Here is a 20,422-nt window from a genome sequence, read left to right on the forward strand (position 1 = left end):
ACTTTAAAAACAATTTCAAACGCCTGTTTGACTGATTTATTACCATTAGAAGGAAAAATTCATAGTTTGAGGTTCACATTCATGGCTACACATCAAACCTGTGTATCTAGTTATGTAATAGGTCTTTTTAAACACACTTTCATCCGTGATTGCATGTCATAGAGCATTCTTTAAGTCTTAAACAAGTTGAACAAGTCTCTATTTAGTTTTCCGTTCGACTTTTCTGTACCATTCTGGAACTTCTTTATTGGTCTGTTGAAAGAAGAAGCAGAAAAAAACATCATTGTTAAATATCTTTGATGATTTCTTTGGACTTTACTCTGAGTAAAAAAATCTGTAAAAGTTAATGTGAGTCTAGCTGTAAGGAGATATCAGCCCAAATAGAAAGCTAAATAGAAAGAATATGAAAGTAAAAAAAAAAAGCTTTAAAATGTGTTGTTTTTTTAATTCATAGAGAAGACAAAATACGCTTGAAAGGCTCTGTACATGGGAAGTCAAGTAAAACTTACAAACACTGTGGGTTTGGGACCATAGATGTATTGCTCCTTGTCTGTGCTTTTTAAAGCATTGGGTCTATGAACTGCTGTACCGACGCCATCGGTCTCAAGCTCAGGTTGGGACACAGACAGAGGCCCACCGTGCTGCTGTGAGCGCATGCTAATCAGGACTTGCTTCATAACAGAAAGTTCCTGCAACAGAGTAAGAACAAATCAGTGGTAGCCTGAAGGTTAAAGAGCTTCATCCTAATGTTTGTTTACTTCCCCTTCAAAACAGGTAAGAAAGAGCCTGTCGCTTCTATGGTGCTTTGATTGCAGTCTTGTTTTGCCAGCAGTGCTATGCCCTTAGGTAGGGCAATTAAGACTGAAACTGCAAACACAAACATCCCATGTGTCCTGGTGTAAAATGTCATACACAAAACCGCATGTCATTTGCATATATTTTTATTTTTTTGCCATGAAACACAAAAGGAGAATTTGGAATTTCCTCACACCTTTTTATCATGCAACAGCTTGTAGTGATAATATCTGTCGACAAATAAAAGAACAGCATAAAAGAAGCCTGAGCAACTTACGCACTATATTCCAAAGCCACATAAAATCCATTCTAAAGCAAAAATACATTTTAAATTAATTTAAATGTGTGGTGCCCTTCACTGAAGTTCTGAAATCCTACTCACAACTGTGTTCAGATATTAAAAAAGCTAATTATAGACACCAAATGCTATTTGCTTTTGCATGCCTTTTAATCAAACATTTGCAGGAGTCGGGACAATTGAAAAATAAAGTGATTTTAGTACATTAGAAGACTTTAAGTATAGTTGCTTAGGCTACTATTTTATTTTATTTTATTTTATTCTTTTTGGAGCTTGACAGATATTGAGAATAATATGGACTACTTATATAGTGCTTTTATGGTGCTTTACCACTTGACCAGACATGGCCAATGTCAGTGAAATGACACATGTGAATAAATGACAGAATTATAATTTTTGGATGAACTATTGCTTTATGGCGTTTTTTTTTTTTTTTCACAATACATACTATTTAAATTTTTGTAGATACTTCTTTCATTCTTTCTTGTTCTCTTTCTAATGTTCTAATTGGAAGTGGCTCACAATACATCCCATATACAAAAAAAAAATTAGAGAAACCTGCTGGAGCAGCCTGGGGGTTCATGTAAACACTTCATTCAAAGCTTCAATAGTAATTGGAGGCATATCGTCATAACCTCTCCAGTACAAGGGGTGCCCTGAGAGTACCTCTACAAAGCACACATCCCTGCTTTAGTGTAAATACTTCTGAATCAATTGAAGGAAACGCCCTCAAACACAACAGTGTTCTTTCATTAAAGTCATCAGTGTAATACAGTTCTGAGAACAGATACAGGTTGGATGAAAAATGTTGCTGCATACATGTCACAAAGGAGAATAATTACCCAGTATCTCATTAAAAAAAATAACACACAGATTTTTTTAAAAAACACAAAAACCACATTGTATAAAACTTAAAAAAAAAAAAATAAAAAAATAAAAAAATTGAAATACAACTAAATCAAAAACAAAAAAAAAATGTTTATGAAGATCTGCTAGGTAAAAATAAATAAATAAATAAATAAAATACTGTCTATCTGGTGTTTTACTATAAGGTTTTAATAAAGACAAACACTTGTGGACAACTGCATATTAATAAATGTAACTTCATGGGCAAACAACAGCCAACTCCATGAGTCCATCTAATGTACGTATAGCTTTTCATGGCCCCATAGTTAATTCAGTTGCATGAAGCATCCCAAGACAACACAACCAATTAACATCATACCGTTCTGACGGGACGTGATGTGACATACAGCCAAGTATGGTGACCCATACTCAGAATTCAAGCTCTGCATTTGCACACACACAGCAGTGAACACACACACACCGTGAACACACACCCGGAGCAGTGGGCAGCTATTTATGCTGCAGCGCTCGGGGAGCAGTTGGGGGTTCGGTGCCTTGCTCAAGGGCACCTCAGTCGTGGAATTGCCAACCTGAGACTCGAACCCACAACCTTAGGATTAGGAGTCAAACTCTCTAACCATTAGACCACGACTTCCCCGATGAATGCGTTCAACCACAGTCTTGTCTCAGCCACAACTTCCCAGCAATTTGTGGCTAGATTGGAAAAACAAAAAGCTGACTTGTGTGAATAAATTAAAAATGTTTATAGAAAAAAAAAAAAAAAAAAAAAAAAAAGAATGTGTGATGTGAGTTGCTGCTCATACTCGTGTTCCAGCATGCTGATAAAAATCCCAGATGCCAAGAAGCTTTTTACACAGAATAGCACTGGTGACAGATATAGAAGATATTTTTAAGGCTACACAATACTGCACAAAAACTGTACATACTTGTCCTGAGTAAAACCCTTTAGGTCTTAAAATAAAGGGGGCAGACATTCCATGTTTTGCAGCAGGAATGCAGCTACAAAAACGTACAGAAAACAAAAAAGCTTGTTTAAAGAAACGCTAGTCTTGGTGTCAAAACAAAAACCTAAAAAAAAACGCATAGCATTGTACGCAAACGGTTACTATTCACACGTACAACGACAATGTAAAATATCCCCTGCTAGCACATGACCGCCCACTTCATGCGAATGTAGATCAGCCCGATGCGTAAGAGTCATTCAATATTTCTATTTATCACTGCTCGACCATATGCGCTGGCATGCCAAAAAGCGCCAGTGAAGAGCAGCTGTCTGTGAGGACCGAATGCTTTCTGCCAGCATGCCACTGGAAGTTGTGAAGTCGGCACAGTGTGTGCCAGCAGTATTTGGTTGAAAATAGCACCAGATTGCACCGGCGCTTAATAAGTTATGCCCTGCCCTTAAGAGTTCAGAATGTCAGAGGAGGTGTAGTGTACCTTCATGTGCCTTTAAGAGACAGCACAACTCCATTCATTTAATAGAAACACAATCCAACAATCAAAATTTCACAAAAATTCATACTGTGCACTGACATGTTCTTTGTTTCATACCTTGTCATTCAAAACACTAAATTCTCAATCTATGGGTCAAGTGGATTTTGGCTTTACACATGGGTTCCCCTCAATAAGGCAACGTATTAGTTCTCTGTCATCAAAAACAACCACAAGCAGCAAGGTTATTACTAATCTGATGACTTGAGCATGGGAAACAGTTGACCCGAGAGACTGGATTTTCTAGTTATTCACTGCATCTCAGAAACTTCTAGGAAAGCCGTCGTCGCAACTGAGCTGAGCTTCCTAAACATACAAAGCTGAGGCATCTATCAGTTACTAGAGCTGCAGATTCCTAATTTGCACGATAGGTTTTATGATGAAGGTATGACTTGTTTAGAGAGCAAACTGCAGATACGCAATGTAACTACTAATTGGAAAGGCAGGCTGAGTGAGTAATAATATAATAATGAAATTATTATGAGTAATAATGAAGAGGACACACCTAAACTAGACTCTGTGTTAGTGTTTGTGGGAACTACTCTCTTGTAGTCATGTGTGGACACCTTTAATGGACAATGTATGATAACATTCTTCAAAAAAGCAGTTTTTAAGTGAAAAATTTGTAGTAGTATTATTTTTATAATTAATCATTTTGAATTTGCTAAAAAAAAAAAAAAAAGAAATATGCATGAAATTGCTTTAAAATGCACCTAAGTGGACCTACTTCCTCTTTAAAAAAATAAAAAAGTTCATTGTAAAATACAGTAAATTTGACTAACTAAAATAATAAACTGTAGAACTATTTAAAAATAAATCTACGGCAAACATTACAAAATCAACACTACAAAACCGACTTGGACTAAAGGTCATGTGGGGGATTGGCTCTGACTGAACCATCAGTAACAACATGTTACAGTATCAGGGTTTTTGAATGGTAATTATGTGTCACCCCATTATGCCAGTTATAAAAGGTTGTACATTGAAAACAGTCCTACTATCTGATATGGAAATGAATAACAAATGTATTGTGAAGTTAGTCAGTGGTTACTGGTTTCTCTGATCTTTAGTTTGGTGTAACAACACTTACATAAGAGCCAGTCAGTCAAACAAAATAAAACTTTGTCCTGTTATTTACACATTGTGTGAAATATGAAAATACTTTAATATATTATAGCAAGATAGGCTTAACATATTATTGTTGAATTATTATTATTATTATTATTTTATGGAAACGCCATTGGAATTGTAAAATGACATATTAATGTACAGTACTTCATGTATGAATCACAATTTTTCAGCTTAATCATGTGTATAACTCTGTCCACCCAAGACAAATGTTTTTTTTTTGTTTTGTTTTTTTCTGGCAGATCATTGAGGGATAGTGATCCTGCCAAACTATACACAGCACACATCCAAATCTAAATTTTGGGTTCAGTATGTTTTACAACATTTAGCAAAGGAACAGTTAAATAAACAAAGACACAATATTACGGTTCTTCTAGATTATTTTTCTTTCAAAGTATGAAAAAAAAAAACTGCGTTTTGAAACCTAGGGGGCTAAATAGGTTAGAGTACTTCTTATTATTATTCAAGAGAGAGTAGAAATAAGAGAGAATTGAATAACTATGCCATTTCTTTTAATCAGCTGACACAACAGTTACCTCTCTGTGGTTCAGGAGTCTCTCCAAATCTGCTGCCATGTTGTTTTTCACCTGCAGCAATGTGATCTTCTCTTTCTGTAGTGCGCTGTAAAAATTCATACAAAAGTGTCTAAGAGAAGATGTCTTGAACTCTGACAAGTCTGTGTAGTAATTTGTAACATACATTTACAAAATTCATTAAATTTTTATGACTTAACCCAATGTAAGTATCAACCAAGTAATTATTTGTGACTTTACGTATGTGCTAAAAACAGTGGCATACATTTAGGATAATGTGTCAACATTGCAAAAATGATTTAGATTACTAGAGTATGTTTTACTAAATACTATTTCAGTCTTTACACTTCAACATTTCATGTTTAATTCCACGTGTTACTTTCCTTTTCTTTGGAATTATTTGTTAAATTTACCAGCGATTTCTAAATGTGAGATGTATTAGTACACAGTTTTTCTTCAGGGTATATGAGTGTAAAAGTCGCCTGCTTGTCGTGTGAAATACAGCACTGAAGGTCATACATGACAAAAACTGCATTTCAGCAGAGCAAATCTTTGTCAAACATATGGCATGAGTAATAAGTGGTGACAAACATAGTGAGCGGCAAGGTATTTATCTCTACCATTTCTACAGAATTAACACTGAGCTGTGAACAAACACACAAGCTGGAGGGCTTGACAGAACTAATTAAGAAAAAATAAAACTAATGTGAAATCAGTGAGCGATAAATGAATTGCATACACCTCACTGACTGCACAGCACCTGCTTGCAATGAACAGACAACCTTCACTGAGACTAACCTCTCCATCACTTCAATATAAAGGTCTAAAGCTTTGAAATGATCCTTATTCAAGAACAACCCCCCCCCGCCACAAGTAACCTTCTAATGAAAGCTGCAAGATGCTGATATTTAGGAGATTCATTTGTATATTTTTCACATTAGCCCCAGGAGGACCTCTAAAGACACTAATACAGGAGAAAACCTGCTTGTACAGTTTGCATATACAGGTACGGGATTACAGCAGTCATTGACATGTGAGAGAGCAAAGAAAAAACATCCAGCCATGCATGCATGCACATGCACTCCTGTCAGATGGAGCCTGACCTTTATTGGCAGGTGCATTACTTTTGCTCCTCAATAAGTTTGGAATGTATTTAAGTTATTTCAGATATTGCCAACTACCTTTCTTTGGCCAATACAAATGCATACCTTGGAACACGCATATATATTACTGGTCAGAAACCGTTGCGACTATTGTTACAAAACAATGGCAATGATTCTAGGGCGACTCCACCTATATCCTTTCAAAATAAAAGCTTTGTAAAGATTTTAAATGGTACTGTTGTATTAAAAACAGGATGTATCCATAAATCTGTGATAATCATTTACTTCCCCTTTACCTTACTTCCTCTTCTAATCGCGTGAGACGTTCTTTCAGTGTTTGGATCTGAGTGTCTCTCTGTCGCACGGTCTCTATCAGGTAGCTGTGTGGCTGCTGGGCCTGCTGGAGAAGCTGGTTTGCTGCCTCCAACTGAAAGAAAGTAAAAAAAAATAATAATAATAATTTCAATCTTTTTTATACTGATGCATGATGTAAAAGTTGCTATGCTTCCATCACCCTGCTTTTATGCACATTTTGAACTATCCCATCAGAATGGGGGGGAGGGGATTGCTGAATTTGTAAAAACACTTTTACACTCACTTAAGCAAAAATTCACTTCATGTTTAGATGGAAAGCTAGCTATTGATTTATATATATTACATATAAATTGTAGACCAATACTAGATTTTTTATTTAATTGTAAAATGTTAATTTTCCATATTTATGTTAATTTTCCATATTATGTTATGTAATCTTTAGCCAATCTAAAAAAAAAAATATTCATTTTTCAAGCTTATACATTTAGAAAAAAAAAGAAAAAGGCATTTTTAGCTATATAGTTTTACAGATTCATTTTTAGGTGTTTTATTTACTTTTAATATATAATATGTACTTTACACACACATGCATAAATACCATTCAAAAGTCAATACTTTAAAAATATTACTTTTATTCAAAAAGAACACACTAAACTGCTCAAACATGATATAAAAAGACATTCTTATAAAAATACATTTCACATAAATGTTCTTTTGAAGTTTCTAATCATCAAAAATAAATAAATAAATAAATAAATAATAAAATAAAAAAGTGGCACAAACTGTGATAAAATGAAATGTTTCTTGAGCAGCAAATCAGTATATTAAAATGATTTCTGAAGGATCATGTGACACTAAAGACTGGAGTAATTGCTGCTGATTTTAAAATATATTTAAATAGAAAAGTTAAATTGTAATAATATTATATTTATAAAATATTTATACAATATTCTAATGCAGCCTTGATGAGCATAAGAGCCTTTTTCAAAAACATAAGTTTACTGATGCCAGACTTTTGAATGGTATATATAGGGGATTTATTTCTTTGTAGTAAATAATTTTGCAAGCAGGATATAGCAAAAGATTGTCTTTGTTTTTGTTTCAGACATACATGAACTGATCATCAAAAGTACACATCTAAAGCACAGTCCTTTAACTGATCAATTATAATCCCCTTTGCCATTGTTATTATGTCAAGCCATCAGTCAGCGACAGTCAGGGGTGATAAGATATAGAGCATGACACAGAAGATGACTTGTGGACCAGTTCACAGGTAAGCTCTTGCCATCTTTGGGCTGCTGTGGCAGGGTGGGGCTCTTAAAGTCTGCATGCAACGAGAGGCTTCCACTGTGTGGGTGGCTAAGTGAGCAACCTAAGGGAATTTTGTAAAGAAAACTTGGTTTTCATCCTTGGTGAATTACAAAAGACATACAAAGTGCCAATCAGTCATGTCTGACATACTAAAAGTCTGTTTGCTAACAGCGGAGGCCAGGTTCACGGTAACCTCATTAACACAGCTCACCGGCTCTTCCAATTGGCTGAGGGTAAGCCCGAGTGTGCATCTGATAGGACAAAGGAAAAGGGCGATCACTTCATTCCTACAAGGAATGGAACATGCGTTTGAGAAACGTGATATATGTAAACATGGCACATGTGCAAGGGCCAAATACAGTACATCAACACATCAATGTTTCAGGTGCTTTGTGAGAACATCAAGCATGACAGTTACAGTCTGCTATGATCCTGTTATGACAGCTTTAAACGTCAATGAAAGGAAAAGCTCCAATGTTATGTCTGTGAAGCAAGTCATATATATCAAGTGATTTTTCTTATGGTTCGTTTTAAACGATGCAATTAGGTTTTCCTCCCTCTGGCCATTTTCTAATAGCCTGTTTTTTTAGAATATATGATCATGCAACAAAACCGTTCAGCACTTTTTGTCTCAGCACCCTCCTAATAGGACAATTATAATTACCTTGGTGACAATCTGTTATTATCCCTTTTTTAAAGACTGAATGTGTTCATTTATTCATAAATCAGTACATTAGGTCGAGAACAGAGTGTACCAGGGTTAAACTGTGGTGTAGGAGGGCAGAGAGGAACGAGCATAGGCTTGTGATGTCTCTTTTTTAAAAGCTGATCCAAGCTATTTCAAGCAACTGTCTTTCTCATTTACCGGAATTACTATATATTTTATATAAATTTCATATGTATTTATATAGCACTTTTCTTGCAAGAATATAATTTAATGTAATCAGAATACATTCCCATATGTTCAGTTTCAACCAATAAAAGTTTCAATGATTTAGCATTGTAAAATCCCTACAATGAGTCTTGGCAATTGTGCTTTAGACTGATCAAAAGGACAAAGACTTCCCAATTTAAATATGCATAATTGGACACCTTAATCTAGACATATGGCTCAGATGTACACCACTGTTTAAAGGTTGATAATGTTTTTCAAAGAACTTTTAAGCTCACCAAAGCTGCACTTCTTTGATCTACAATACAGCAAAAACAATAATATTGTAAAATATTAGTATAACTTTTTTTTCTACTTTAATACGTTTTAAACTGTAATTTATTCCTGGGAGGAAAAGTTTAATTTTCAGCAGCCATTACTCCAGTCTACACGTCTACATCCAGTGTCACATGATCCTTCAGAAAACATTTTAATATGCTGATTTGGTGCTCAAAAAATATTTCTTATTATTATCAATGTTGAAAATATAGCTGCTTTTTATTTTCGTGGAAACTGCTACATTTTTTTCAGAATTCTATGATGAATAGAAAGTTCAGAATAACTATTTATTTTAAAAATAATCTTCGGTAACTGTATAAACGTTTTTACGGTCACTTCTGATTAATTTTATGCATCCTTTATGCATCAATAAAAGTATTAATTTCTTCTACCCAAAAAACAAAAACAAAACAGTGTACAAAGCATTTTGTAAAAGGCGTGAAAAAGAATAACTAATAACCCCTTGATTATTCAGATGTGGAGCAGACTACAGCTGATGTTTGTTCAGGAGTTTCTTTCATCCACAACACTGTTATGGTGCTTTTTTCCCCCCTCTTTCAGAATGTGAATTTCAAAATATGGGTTGATCAAAGAATTAGTTGTTTTGAACATTGCAATAAGGATGGGGGTTTGATGTCACTGGGGCTGAGTAAACGGAATTATAATGAATGCAAAAAGTGAAATGAATGCATTTTTTTTTTCAAATGCATCTAACAAGACCATATGAAGGTCAAAACCAAAAAAATTGTTTATATTACACTTTATGTCATTCAATGGCTCTCAATGTATTCCGATATGAAGCCCCCCACCCCACTTGACCCCCTCCCAATGCATTTCACATTTTGTATAAAGCACAAGCTATGTGTGTGCGTATTGTTAACTACTGTACCCATTGTCATACAAACTGATTAATCAACTCAAAAGGCATGTTTTCTTTCCATTATTTTTCAGTACATAGACTTCTTTTTTTTTTTATTCAAACCACATTAATTTCAGAATGCAAACACAGCATTCACAAATTTTGCATGGCTGCTTCTGACATGGCTCTATAGAGTAAACAAAGCTAGAAACACTGAAGTGCTCTGTGAAGTAAGGGTGTGTCAGATTAATGAGACAAAACCTTTTGGCTCAACTAAAGCATAAAAATGGCATAATATATTTGCAGATATTTAAGAAACATGCTAAGTAAACATACTTGTTTATCTGAAAAACAATGCAACAATGTCAGTTATTCTCCTTTGAAAATGTGCGTTCCGGGCCGGAATGTCGGTCTCTGTTTTGGTTTGTGAAACCCGCTCACTGCCAGTTTACCCAATTATATTTCGGCACCCCGGGTTGCCAGTTGGCAGAAAACACAGCATATTTCATTTCATTCATCGTCAAGTGTGCTCGTTCCTGTTTGTGTCGTCAATCTGGAAACCTGCGTGCGTCAAGTCTGAGGAGGAGGGGATTAAATGAGTGACTCCTGAGCAGGCTCCTGATTGGCGTCAATTCGCGCCGCGTTAACCAAAGTTCACATTTTTCAACTCGGGCGTCAGACGTGAATTCGCGTCAAACGCGTAAATGCACAAAAAGCACATTCACGCGTAATGCACATATCGTGCCAGACGCTCAATTCGCGTCATTCGCGCGAACTAGACTATATTGACTTAACATTGAAATCATTCGCGCCAGGCGCTGTATTCGCGTTTGGTGTGAACACAGCATTATAAGTGCATTACCGCCACCTATCTCTCAAATGGACCATTGACGCTCTATCTGCAATCTCAATCAGGAGTGTCAATGGTCCAGTTGAGAGATAGATGGCAGAAATGCACTTATAAGTCTGCGATCCGACATAAAGCCACAAGAAGATGATGATGCAGGCTGCTGTGAAGCGCTTACAAAAAACTACAAAAATAAACTAAAAAAACAAAAACATATATAAAAAAAATGTCTTTACACATCAATGTATCGCCACGAGCCGCAGTGTTTAATTTGGATTTTTCTGTGCATGGTTTTTTTTTTTCTCTCTCATAGATTCTGTGACCATTACCAAGCATTGTACTGCTGAGAGACTGCAATGCCTGAAGCTAAAAATCATATTTTGTGTTCTACTGAAGAAACAAAGTCACATACATCTTGGATGCCCTGGGGGTAAGCAGATAAACATCAAATTTTCATTTTTGGGTGAACTATCCCTTAAATTAATTCATTTTAACTTCCTGCACCAGCCTAATTTCACACCATTTAAACTGAACAAATTATTTACCACTAGCATTTAATCCCTCGGCTTTAAAAACCTTTACGTTTTACTTAGCTCTGCCTTCGAGTACATTGATTTTGGCAAGAGATATGCAACATCCAAAATTCAAGGAACTGTCTTTCCAAGAACCAGAGACCTGTCTTCTGGGTTACTTTAACCACAGGCTGTGTCACATCATAAAACTTACAGCAATTTTATTACTAACTGCCAAAACATGTATTGTAATAAAATGGGAATAAGACACTGTCACGTTATTCAGAATGTGAATTGAAAAATTTAACAGCTGTATCTAAAAAGCAAAGTCCTTTTTTGGGGTATATCAAGATCAGATCAATGTTCCCTCTAAATAAATATCTTATTTATTTTGCGGTATAACAGCCATATATCAGCTTTGCTATTGCTCTCGTTTTGTAGTGTATTTTTCTATTTGTGTGATTTAATTTATTTTATGTTGTAGTTGTATAAATGTTAACGGGGCAAAGTGTTACATGTATAGATGCAACTAAGCAAATAAAAATAAAGAAATCATATAATGGATCACTGTATCTAATAACAATGATCTAATAATTGGTGAATATAAAGGTCTACTGAAGGTTCTTCCGATAGTGTTTTCTATTGTAAACAGTGCAGTTTTAAGCATATGGGACATCTTGGTTGATGTTTTGATTGTAGACTTGGACTGAACAACAGTTAAGAAAGAGAATCATTGTTGACAATACAACCTAATCTGTGGGCTTGGGTTAGTCCGAAACCAAGACAAGACAAATTATTCTGCTATCATAGTGAGCCTGTTGTTAACTTGTGTTCCAGTGAATACTATGCATGTTATCACAAGTAATATACATTAATGACTACTCACTAAGCACTTCCTTTATCACAGGCTATATTCTATCTGAGTAATAAGCAGCTGATGTGCTTTAAATCACCTACTGAAACCAATTATGTGTTCTAAATGATGACTAACAGCTCAAAAGTGTTATAGAATATTATTCAGTATAGTATATTTAGTATTTAAGCATTTTCAGAGTTAAAAATTCATACATTTTCTGATTTTGAGGTCGCAATGTTTTATGCTTTTACAATATTAAACCACAAAAGATTACATTTTTTTGTTTTAATCAGAAAAAGACAGCCTTTCACAGCCACCCCCCCCCCCCCCAAATGTGCAAGTTTTGAAAAAAATGATGACTCACCAGTGATGATTAGCATGTAATGACTACTTATGAAATCTCTTTATATTATACTTTACATTCATAATTATTTTATATCACTTTGTAGAGATCGGATTGCACTTTTAAGGCATAATCAAGAGGGACAAAACAGGTGACAACATCTAAAATGTAACTGTCAACATTAAAAGCATTTTTACTTTTTTTTTTTTTTTTTTGTCCTACAGACTGCCTACAGCTCTAATTTTTATCACAGTTAATTTGAGAATAAATGCATGTAAAGCATGAAGTTGGACTTTCCAAAGCACTATTTTTGATGAAAGCTGATCCTTGAATGTTTCTGTTACAGTTTGTAGTACTTTCTGCTATTTTTGAAACCACACAACTGACCTTCTGAACTAACAAAAATGCTGCTGAAGTTACTGAATATCTTTAAAAACAAACATAATACAATGATGATTTAAAAAGGGGACTCAAAAACAGAAAACAGATATTGTGCTTAAAGTTAAATGTAAATGTGGTTCTCTGTCTTACTTCTGTTTAAATATTTCATAATGCCTTCTAAACTCTAGGGATAATTTTCTCTCGCCATTTCAAGACGGTTGATTGTGGTTTTGTTTGAGCTCTGACCCTCTGCAAATAGAACGGATTTTGAATGAAATAGAAAACTGAAAGGCAGTTAGGAATAGAACACACTGTGTACCACACTTTGCTATAGGCAGTTAAAAAATGTAACCTTTTCAGTGGTTTGTTTGTGTTTAACATCATTCAAGCTTCTGTGGCTTTTTACATGGCAAGAAATATTATGGCTGAATTATATCATGTTTTTGGGACTAATTTCATACAGCTTATTCATTGTAGATACTTTTTCAGAGGGAATTTCAAGCCTAAAATGAAATAAATGCTGTTATCATTTACTGTCATGTTGTTCCAAATGCATGCTTTTTTCTTCCATGGAATGCAAAAGGAGAAATTAGAAATTTTATTAGATTTGTGTGTATGTGTGTGTGTGTGTGTGTGAGAGAGAGAGAAATAGAAATTCAAGATCATGCCATTCACTGATAATCTTCCCCTCCAGTGAGCTATTAACTGTCATGAATGCATCACTGAGTAACCAGATTAGTCATTTTTATGAAAAAATCATTCAAGAACAAATCAGTTTTGTGAACTAAATGAATATAATGACTTAAAAATCCAGATCAATTCACAAATCACTAAATATTCTCTCACTACTTTTACAGACTGCTTCTCTCATGAACACGCCAAAGAAAACTGGGTGCATGTACAACATTTCCAATAGTTTTTTTTGGCCTTTTTTTAAGCTTGAAAGATTTAGTTCCCATTCATTTAGTTCCCATTCATTCAAAATATGTTTTTTTATTTAAACTTTTTCTTTTTGTGTTAGTCAAAATGCAATATATATGTGACTGACTGCTGCTTCTTGATTAGGTTTGCCCTTCGCGGCACTTGCTTTTAGAGGCCATGCAAATGAATAAATGAAAAAGAAAGAAAGAAAGAAAGAAAGAAAGATGCTTTTTGCTGCCAACATTTTTTTACTCCCACCCACCCAGGTGCAATATATGTGTGTGTGTGTGTGTGTGTTTCTGCATTCTTGTCAAAAGAGTGAAATGCAGCACCTCTTCAGAGATCTGACTGCTGTGCGCCGTCTGTCTTTCCAGGTCTCTCCTAAGCAGTGTGTTCTGTTTCTCCAGCTGCAGAACCCTGCGTGCCAAGTGAACACTACACACACACACACATTCAGAAACCTATGATTAGAGTCACGCAGACATGAAAACAGTCAGTAAACACAAAGATGAGCTTCTGGTTTTCAAAGACGAGTGACCTCCTCAGACTTCACCTTTGCTTCAGTCTTCTCTTGGCAGTTGTTGGAATGTTTGCACCGTAACCATATGAAAACAGCACCCTCTCTGCCTCATCTTCATTTTCCACTACAAAAAAAAAGGAGAAAAAGTATGTTTAAGAGCATGCATGTCTAGACCACCCAGCTAGTATCGTGGCCAGAAGGGAGAGCACTAATAGGACTATAAACAGTTTTCTATCTTCTTACAACACATACTATGCAGAAAAGTTTATGCATGAGTGAAAAATGTTGAAGTGGTGTTTAAACAGATTATAAAGAGAATAAGGCCTAGAGACTCGGGAGCAAGTTTTTACAACCAACTGGACAAAAACATAAGGGGTGATAACAAATCAGAATGTCCAAAATAAAGAATAGGACAAATCGTGTGTCAAGTTACTAGAAAATAAATATATATATATATATATATATATATATATATATATATATATATATATATATATATATATATATATATATATATATATATATATATATATATATATACATACACACACACACACACACACACACACACACACAATTCCTCAAGATAAAAAGCTGTAGCTAATAATAAGCATGTAGCTAATAAATACAAACAAATACAAATTAAACGGTCAATTTCTCTGATATTTGATATCATGAAAATATTAACAAACTTATTCACTACTTACAAAATGTATACATAACATAAATAATAATAATAATAACGAATATAATAACATATGATATATAATATATAAGTAGCAGCAATATTTTATCCAATTTTTTTGTATGAGAAATAGAAATTCAAGATCACATCATTCACTAATAATCTTAACCCTCCTGTGAGCTATTACCTGTCATGAAAGCATCGAGTAACCAAACAGATTAGTAATTTTGGTGGACAAATAATAAAGAACAATAATAACCATTAATGATTTTTGGACCCTAATATACTTTTTACTTTATGGTCCAAATGTCAAAATTAAACTTAATTCAGAAATTAAAAACAGACTCATGATGTGTATTCAAGTCATTGAATGTATTCAAGTCGTGTGTATTCATGTATATTAAAGATTTGAATGTACTTTTCAAAGGATTGCATCCAGTATCAACCTGCATTCCTTGCACTAGGCATTCTTTTGATCTATGCAGATTCGATGACGTTAAAAACCTGTTATTAACTTGATGAGGCTAAAAACCTGTTGTTAACCTGAGGGATTTTAAAACCTGGCTAGGCCAGCCCTTTGCATCACCTCAGTTCAGTGTCAGCATATTCACTGACGTTGAGAAGAAGGTTGTTTAAGGACAAGCCCTGGGGCCGTTTTGTCAAACAGTCTTCAGGACTAATTTTGTATGGCATTCTGAAAATGCAAATCTGTAAAAAAAACAGACATGCAGCGTATTTAATGTGTTTTAAATTTTGAACTTATAATGGGACTGATTATACTAGTAAAACACAACTGTCTCATGAGTACACAATTAAAACAACACAAAAACACAATCAGTAGCACTTAACAAAACAGAACACCACAGCTCTGACATCCTTAAATCTACAGAATCGTATATGCAGAAATAAGACCCTCGGATAAGAGTTTCAGGAGGACTTGGCCAAACAGACTCCTAAACTGCAGTGTGCGACCTCGCTGATGTGCTGGTCTTATCTTATCTTTGGTCTTCAATTGCAATGACTGAATCGGTCTCTGGTCTTACTCTCTGCAGCCTGCATGGTAACATCATCCAGCTCCTTCTCCAATCGCTCATATGTCTCCAGTCGCGCTTGCTTTTCAGAATTCTGGGCTTGCAATTCAGTGATGCGTTTCTCTGATGATGTCTGTAGCCCATAGAACTCTTTTGTTAGAACCTACAGAAGCAAACCAAGAGAGGGACAAAGATAACAACAGAAATTGAGTAACAAGGGTGGTGTCATAACATCATGTTCAAATAAGTTTTATGATGATGACAAATACAGTCCTTATTCTATGAGGCTAGCATGGGGTTCAACCCTTGTCTGGTTCTAAATGTTTAGAGATTTTGTGTGAAGCTCATTACAAGAATTACACGGTCAAATTTAAACCTGATATTGGAAGAGTTAAATCATAAGGTAATGATTAATGAACGGATCACCCAAAAATAACAATTCTGTCAATACTTTTCCTCATGCCATTTCAAAGACTTCCTGTTCTTTGTGGAGTAAAGGAGGGAAAAAAATTGAAGAATGTACTGGTCTTTCAATTGAGATCCAAAAAGCAAAATGACCAAAAAACTCCTCATGCAAATCATATGTATGTATGCACCAGTATTAACATTTTGTACAACATGAAAAGCTGAAAATAATGTAATGTATCAAAAATGTCATGATTTCATAATATGAAAATGTTACACTATTTTGTCTGAAAACAAAACAAAACAAAAAAATCAAAAAATACAACTGAAAAAGTTAAATTGTTTTAAGTGAATTTAGGTATCTAAAAATTTATATCAGTTTTATCCATTATAAATGTACAGTTATTAAAGATTCCTGGGAAGATTTAATTGCTTAACATTCTAAACAGGGTTATGAAATTACTGATGTTTTATAGAATAACTTGTTAGATCACAAGATTATCTTTGTATGATTTATTTTAACATATAATTTTAACAAATTGTTGAATTACGTATCTAATATCCATTATCCACTAATACCAATACTTTCTTAATTTAATAACCAAAATAAAACATATATTGTGCATCCCAATTGCACAGCTTCAGAAGACTTGGAAAAACTTGTATGGCCCATACGACTTAAAAAAGTACTTTCATGTCGTTTTCTATCATTTTGGAGCTAGTCCCATTTACTTCATTATATGGTAAAAAGACAGCCAGTAACTTCAGTATCTCTTTCTGTTTTTGTGTTCCTTGGAAAAATCAGTAATGCCAGTTGGAAATGGCATGAAGGTGTTGTAAATTATGACAAAATGGAGAAGTAATCCTTTAGGGAATTAACAATTAATGATGACTAATTAATTAACAGGTTTTAACATGCAATGAGGCTAAATAATATCACTTTGTTCAGGTTCATCTTTGCCATACGGATTCTATCTTATAGTGCCTTGCCTCCAGTTTTTTCTGATGTTTCTCACACTCAATTTGACAAAGACTGAGGTTCCTGGCCGTCTCCTCCTGGACCATCTGGGAACGCTCCAACTCAAACTTTTTCAGCTTCACCTGGTTAAGCAGTTCTGCCACCCTGCTGTCTGAACTCAGCTGCAACTGCCTGAACCTGGACAAAAACACAGATACAAATGCATCTGCATTCACTCATTCTGCACACTGTCCATCATGAAAACAATGAAAACTTTTTAGTTTTGAGACTAACTTTGCATGGGAAAAGCTTGCAGAATCATTGTACTTTCAATGATTCTGCAAACTTTTCCCATGCAAAGTTAGTCTAAAAAGTAAAAATGTAACATAACTTAATTGAAAAAGTTTACACAACCAGCTGTTATAGCAAAGCTGAATTTTCAGCATCATTACTCCAGTCTTCAGGGTCATTATTATTATCAATGTCAAAAATAGTTTTGCTGCTTTATATTTTTTTATTTTTTTATATTCTGAAATAAAAAGTCAGTTCAAAAGAATAGCATTTATTTGAAATATACTTTCATTTATAGTTTCATTTAAATAGTGATTTAAATAAAATGGGGGGGGGGGGGTAGGTGGGGTTCATGAAATATGTATTTTCTCTGCGCTGTGGCTCACCTTAGGCTAAACTAAGCGATTGCTAAATTATGGTGATGCCAAGCTCTGACGCAGCCACCTCTAACGTTCCGAGTGTATTTCCTAGGGCAGAAAGTCACCGCTTTATCTTGAAACCCCAAATCTCAACATGCCCAAACAGATTGAGTATCTGTTTGCGTCCTCCTACATTTATAGCCAGGTCTCTAAAGGATTAAAACATTTCGGAGAGCTCCAGGGGTTTTGGTTGAAACCGAAACCACACCTACGGAGGGGCCAAACTGGCAGGTCAAGATTTTTCTTTTGTTGGTGCATTGTCACCAACATCGAGCCAAATGTAGGCAGTTTTGTGAAGAATACAAAGGATATGTCATCATAGTGGTGACCAACACCTAATGTAATAATTGTGACAAATTGTATGTAATTGGGCAACTCCCATCATACATTATGGAGTAAGACTGGATATTGTTAAGCTATTTATTGGCTTAAAGTATATTAAACTTATTTATTTACATAAACGCAGGGGAAAAGGGAGGGTGAGGAAGCTTTTGGACCAGTATGTTGTAAGGAGTGGTTGTCTGATACATATACAGTGGTGCTTGAAAGTTTGTGAACTCTTTAAAACTTTCTATATTTCTACTTAAATATGACCCAAAAGATCATTAGATTTTCACAAGTTCTGAAAGTAGACAGAGAATCCAATCAAACAACTGAGCCAAAATTATATACTTTGTCATTTATTTATTGAGAAATTATCCAGTGTTACACATCTGTGAGCAGCAAACGTATGTGAATCTTTGCTTTCAATATCTGTTGTGACCCCCTTTTGCATCAATAACTGCAGCTAAACGTTTCAAACGCTTGTAGGAATTTTAGCCCATTCCTCTGTACTGAACCACTTCAACTCTATGAAATTGGCGGGCTTCCTCCTATAAATTGCTTGCTACAAGTCCATCCACAACATTTCAGTTGGATTAAGGTCTAGACTTTGATTCTTGCCATTCCAAAACATTAACTTTGTTCTTCTTTTAACCATTCTTTGGTAGAATGACTTGTGTGCTTGGGGTTGTTGTCTTGCTGCATGACCCACTTTCTCTTGAGATTCAGTTCTTAGACGGATGCCCTGACATTTTCCTTTAGAACTTGCTGGTATAATTCAGAAATCATTGTTCCATCAATGATGGCAAGCCATCCTGGCCTAGATGCAGTAAAACAAAGATACCACCAGCCCCATGTTTCACAGATGAGATAAGGTTCTTATGCTGGAACACAGTGTTTTCCTTTTTCTGAACATAACGCATCTCATTTAAACCCTAAATTTCGATTTTGGTCTCATTTGTACATTAAACCTTTCTCCAATAACCCCCTGGCTTCTCCATATGATCTTAAGACCGTCAGCAATATTCTTTTTTAGAGAGCAGTGGCTTTCCATTTGCAACTCTGACATACAAACCATTGTTGTTCAGTGTTCTCCTGATAATGGACTCATGAACATTAACATTAGCCGATGTGAGAAAGGCCTTTAGTCACTTAGAAGTTACCTCAGGGTCCTTTGTAACCTTGTGGACTATCACTTCTGGAAGGCAACAACGGTCGTGAATTTCCTACAATTTGTACACAATCTCTGATTGTAAATTTGTGGATTCCAAATCCTTTAGAGATGGTTTGTAACATTTTCCAGCCTGATAAGCAACAATAACTTTTTCTGAGGTCCTCGAAGATCTCCTTTGTTCACACTTCCACAAACATGATCAAACTTTGATTGATCCCTGTTCTTTAAATAAAACAGAGCACACCTGATAGTCATTCCATTGGTTGAGAACAACTATGAACAGATGGGACTCACAGATATGTAATATTGGATCATTTTCTAGAAAAAATAAATGACAAAGTATAATTTTTATACTTTCATTGTCATTGTCTCTATTGTTTGATTAGGTTTTCTTTGTCAACTTTCAGGATTTGCGTGAAAATTGGATGATCTTTTGGGTCATATTTATGGAGAAATATCGAAAATTTTAAAGGATTCATAAACTGTCACACACCACTATTTATGTTTGTGCTGTTTGCTTTGCTACAAAGGCATCTTGTCATCTTGAAATCACACCTGCTAGTACATTTGACACAACTGCAAACATTTGATTCTGCTTCATTCTGTTTCTCGGCATGACGCAATGCAATGCAACATTCATTTCTATTCTCCCTTCCCCCACTTAAATTTGTAAGCCCAAAATAGAGTTGCTGGACAACATGTTCACGGATCGTAGACTTGACCTCTCAAGAGCAGGGTAAAGGAGCATCTGTCGTTTTTGCCCTCGATCGAGCTTCTCTGTGAATGCGAGCAATCTGTTCCCCGGGGCTGAAAAACGTGGGGTATGCCCAACAACTGTGTGTAGAGTA

At 35.1% G+C, this 20,422-nt stretch overlaps 1 protein-coding gene across 1 annotated transcript in view; it reads right to left on the minus strand.

The window, feature by feature from the left end:
• Nucleotides 1-22: 22 nt before the first annotated feature.
• Nucleotides 23-20,422, minus strand: part of pibf1 (progesterone immunomodulatory binding factor 1) — a 30,309-nt gene continuing 9,909 nt past the window's right edge. The window contains exons 10-17 of the mRNA XM_042716483.1: nt 17,402-17,567; nt 16,019-16,169; nt 14,324-14,414; nt 14,103-14,205; nt 6,512-6,642; nt 5,116-5,200; nt 510-689; nt 23-252 (exon numbers count right to left, since the gene is read on the minus strand). Of these exons, the coding sequence (XP_042572417.1) occupies nt 199-252; nt 510-689; nt 5,116-5,200; nt 6,512-6,642; nt 14,103-14,205; nt 14,324-14,414; nt 16,019-16,169; nt 17,402-17,567 (961 nt within the window). The 3' untranslated portion in view covers nt 23-198. The remainder of the gene's footprint in view (nt 253-509; nt 690-5,115; nt 5,201-6,511; nt 6,643-14,102; nt 14,206-14,323; nt 14,415-16,018; nt 16,170-17,401; nt 17,568-20,422) is intronic.

Source organism: Cyprinus carpio, chromosome B1 (genome assembly GCF_018340385.1).
Source record: "Cyprinus carpio isolate SPL01 chromosome B1, ASM1834038v1, whole genome shotgun sequence".
Classification (NCBI taxonomy): domain Eukaryota; kingdom Metazoa; phylum Chordata; class Actinopteri; order Cypriniformes; family Cyprinidae; genus Cyprinus; species Cyprinus carpio.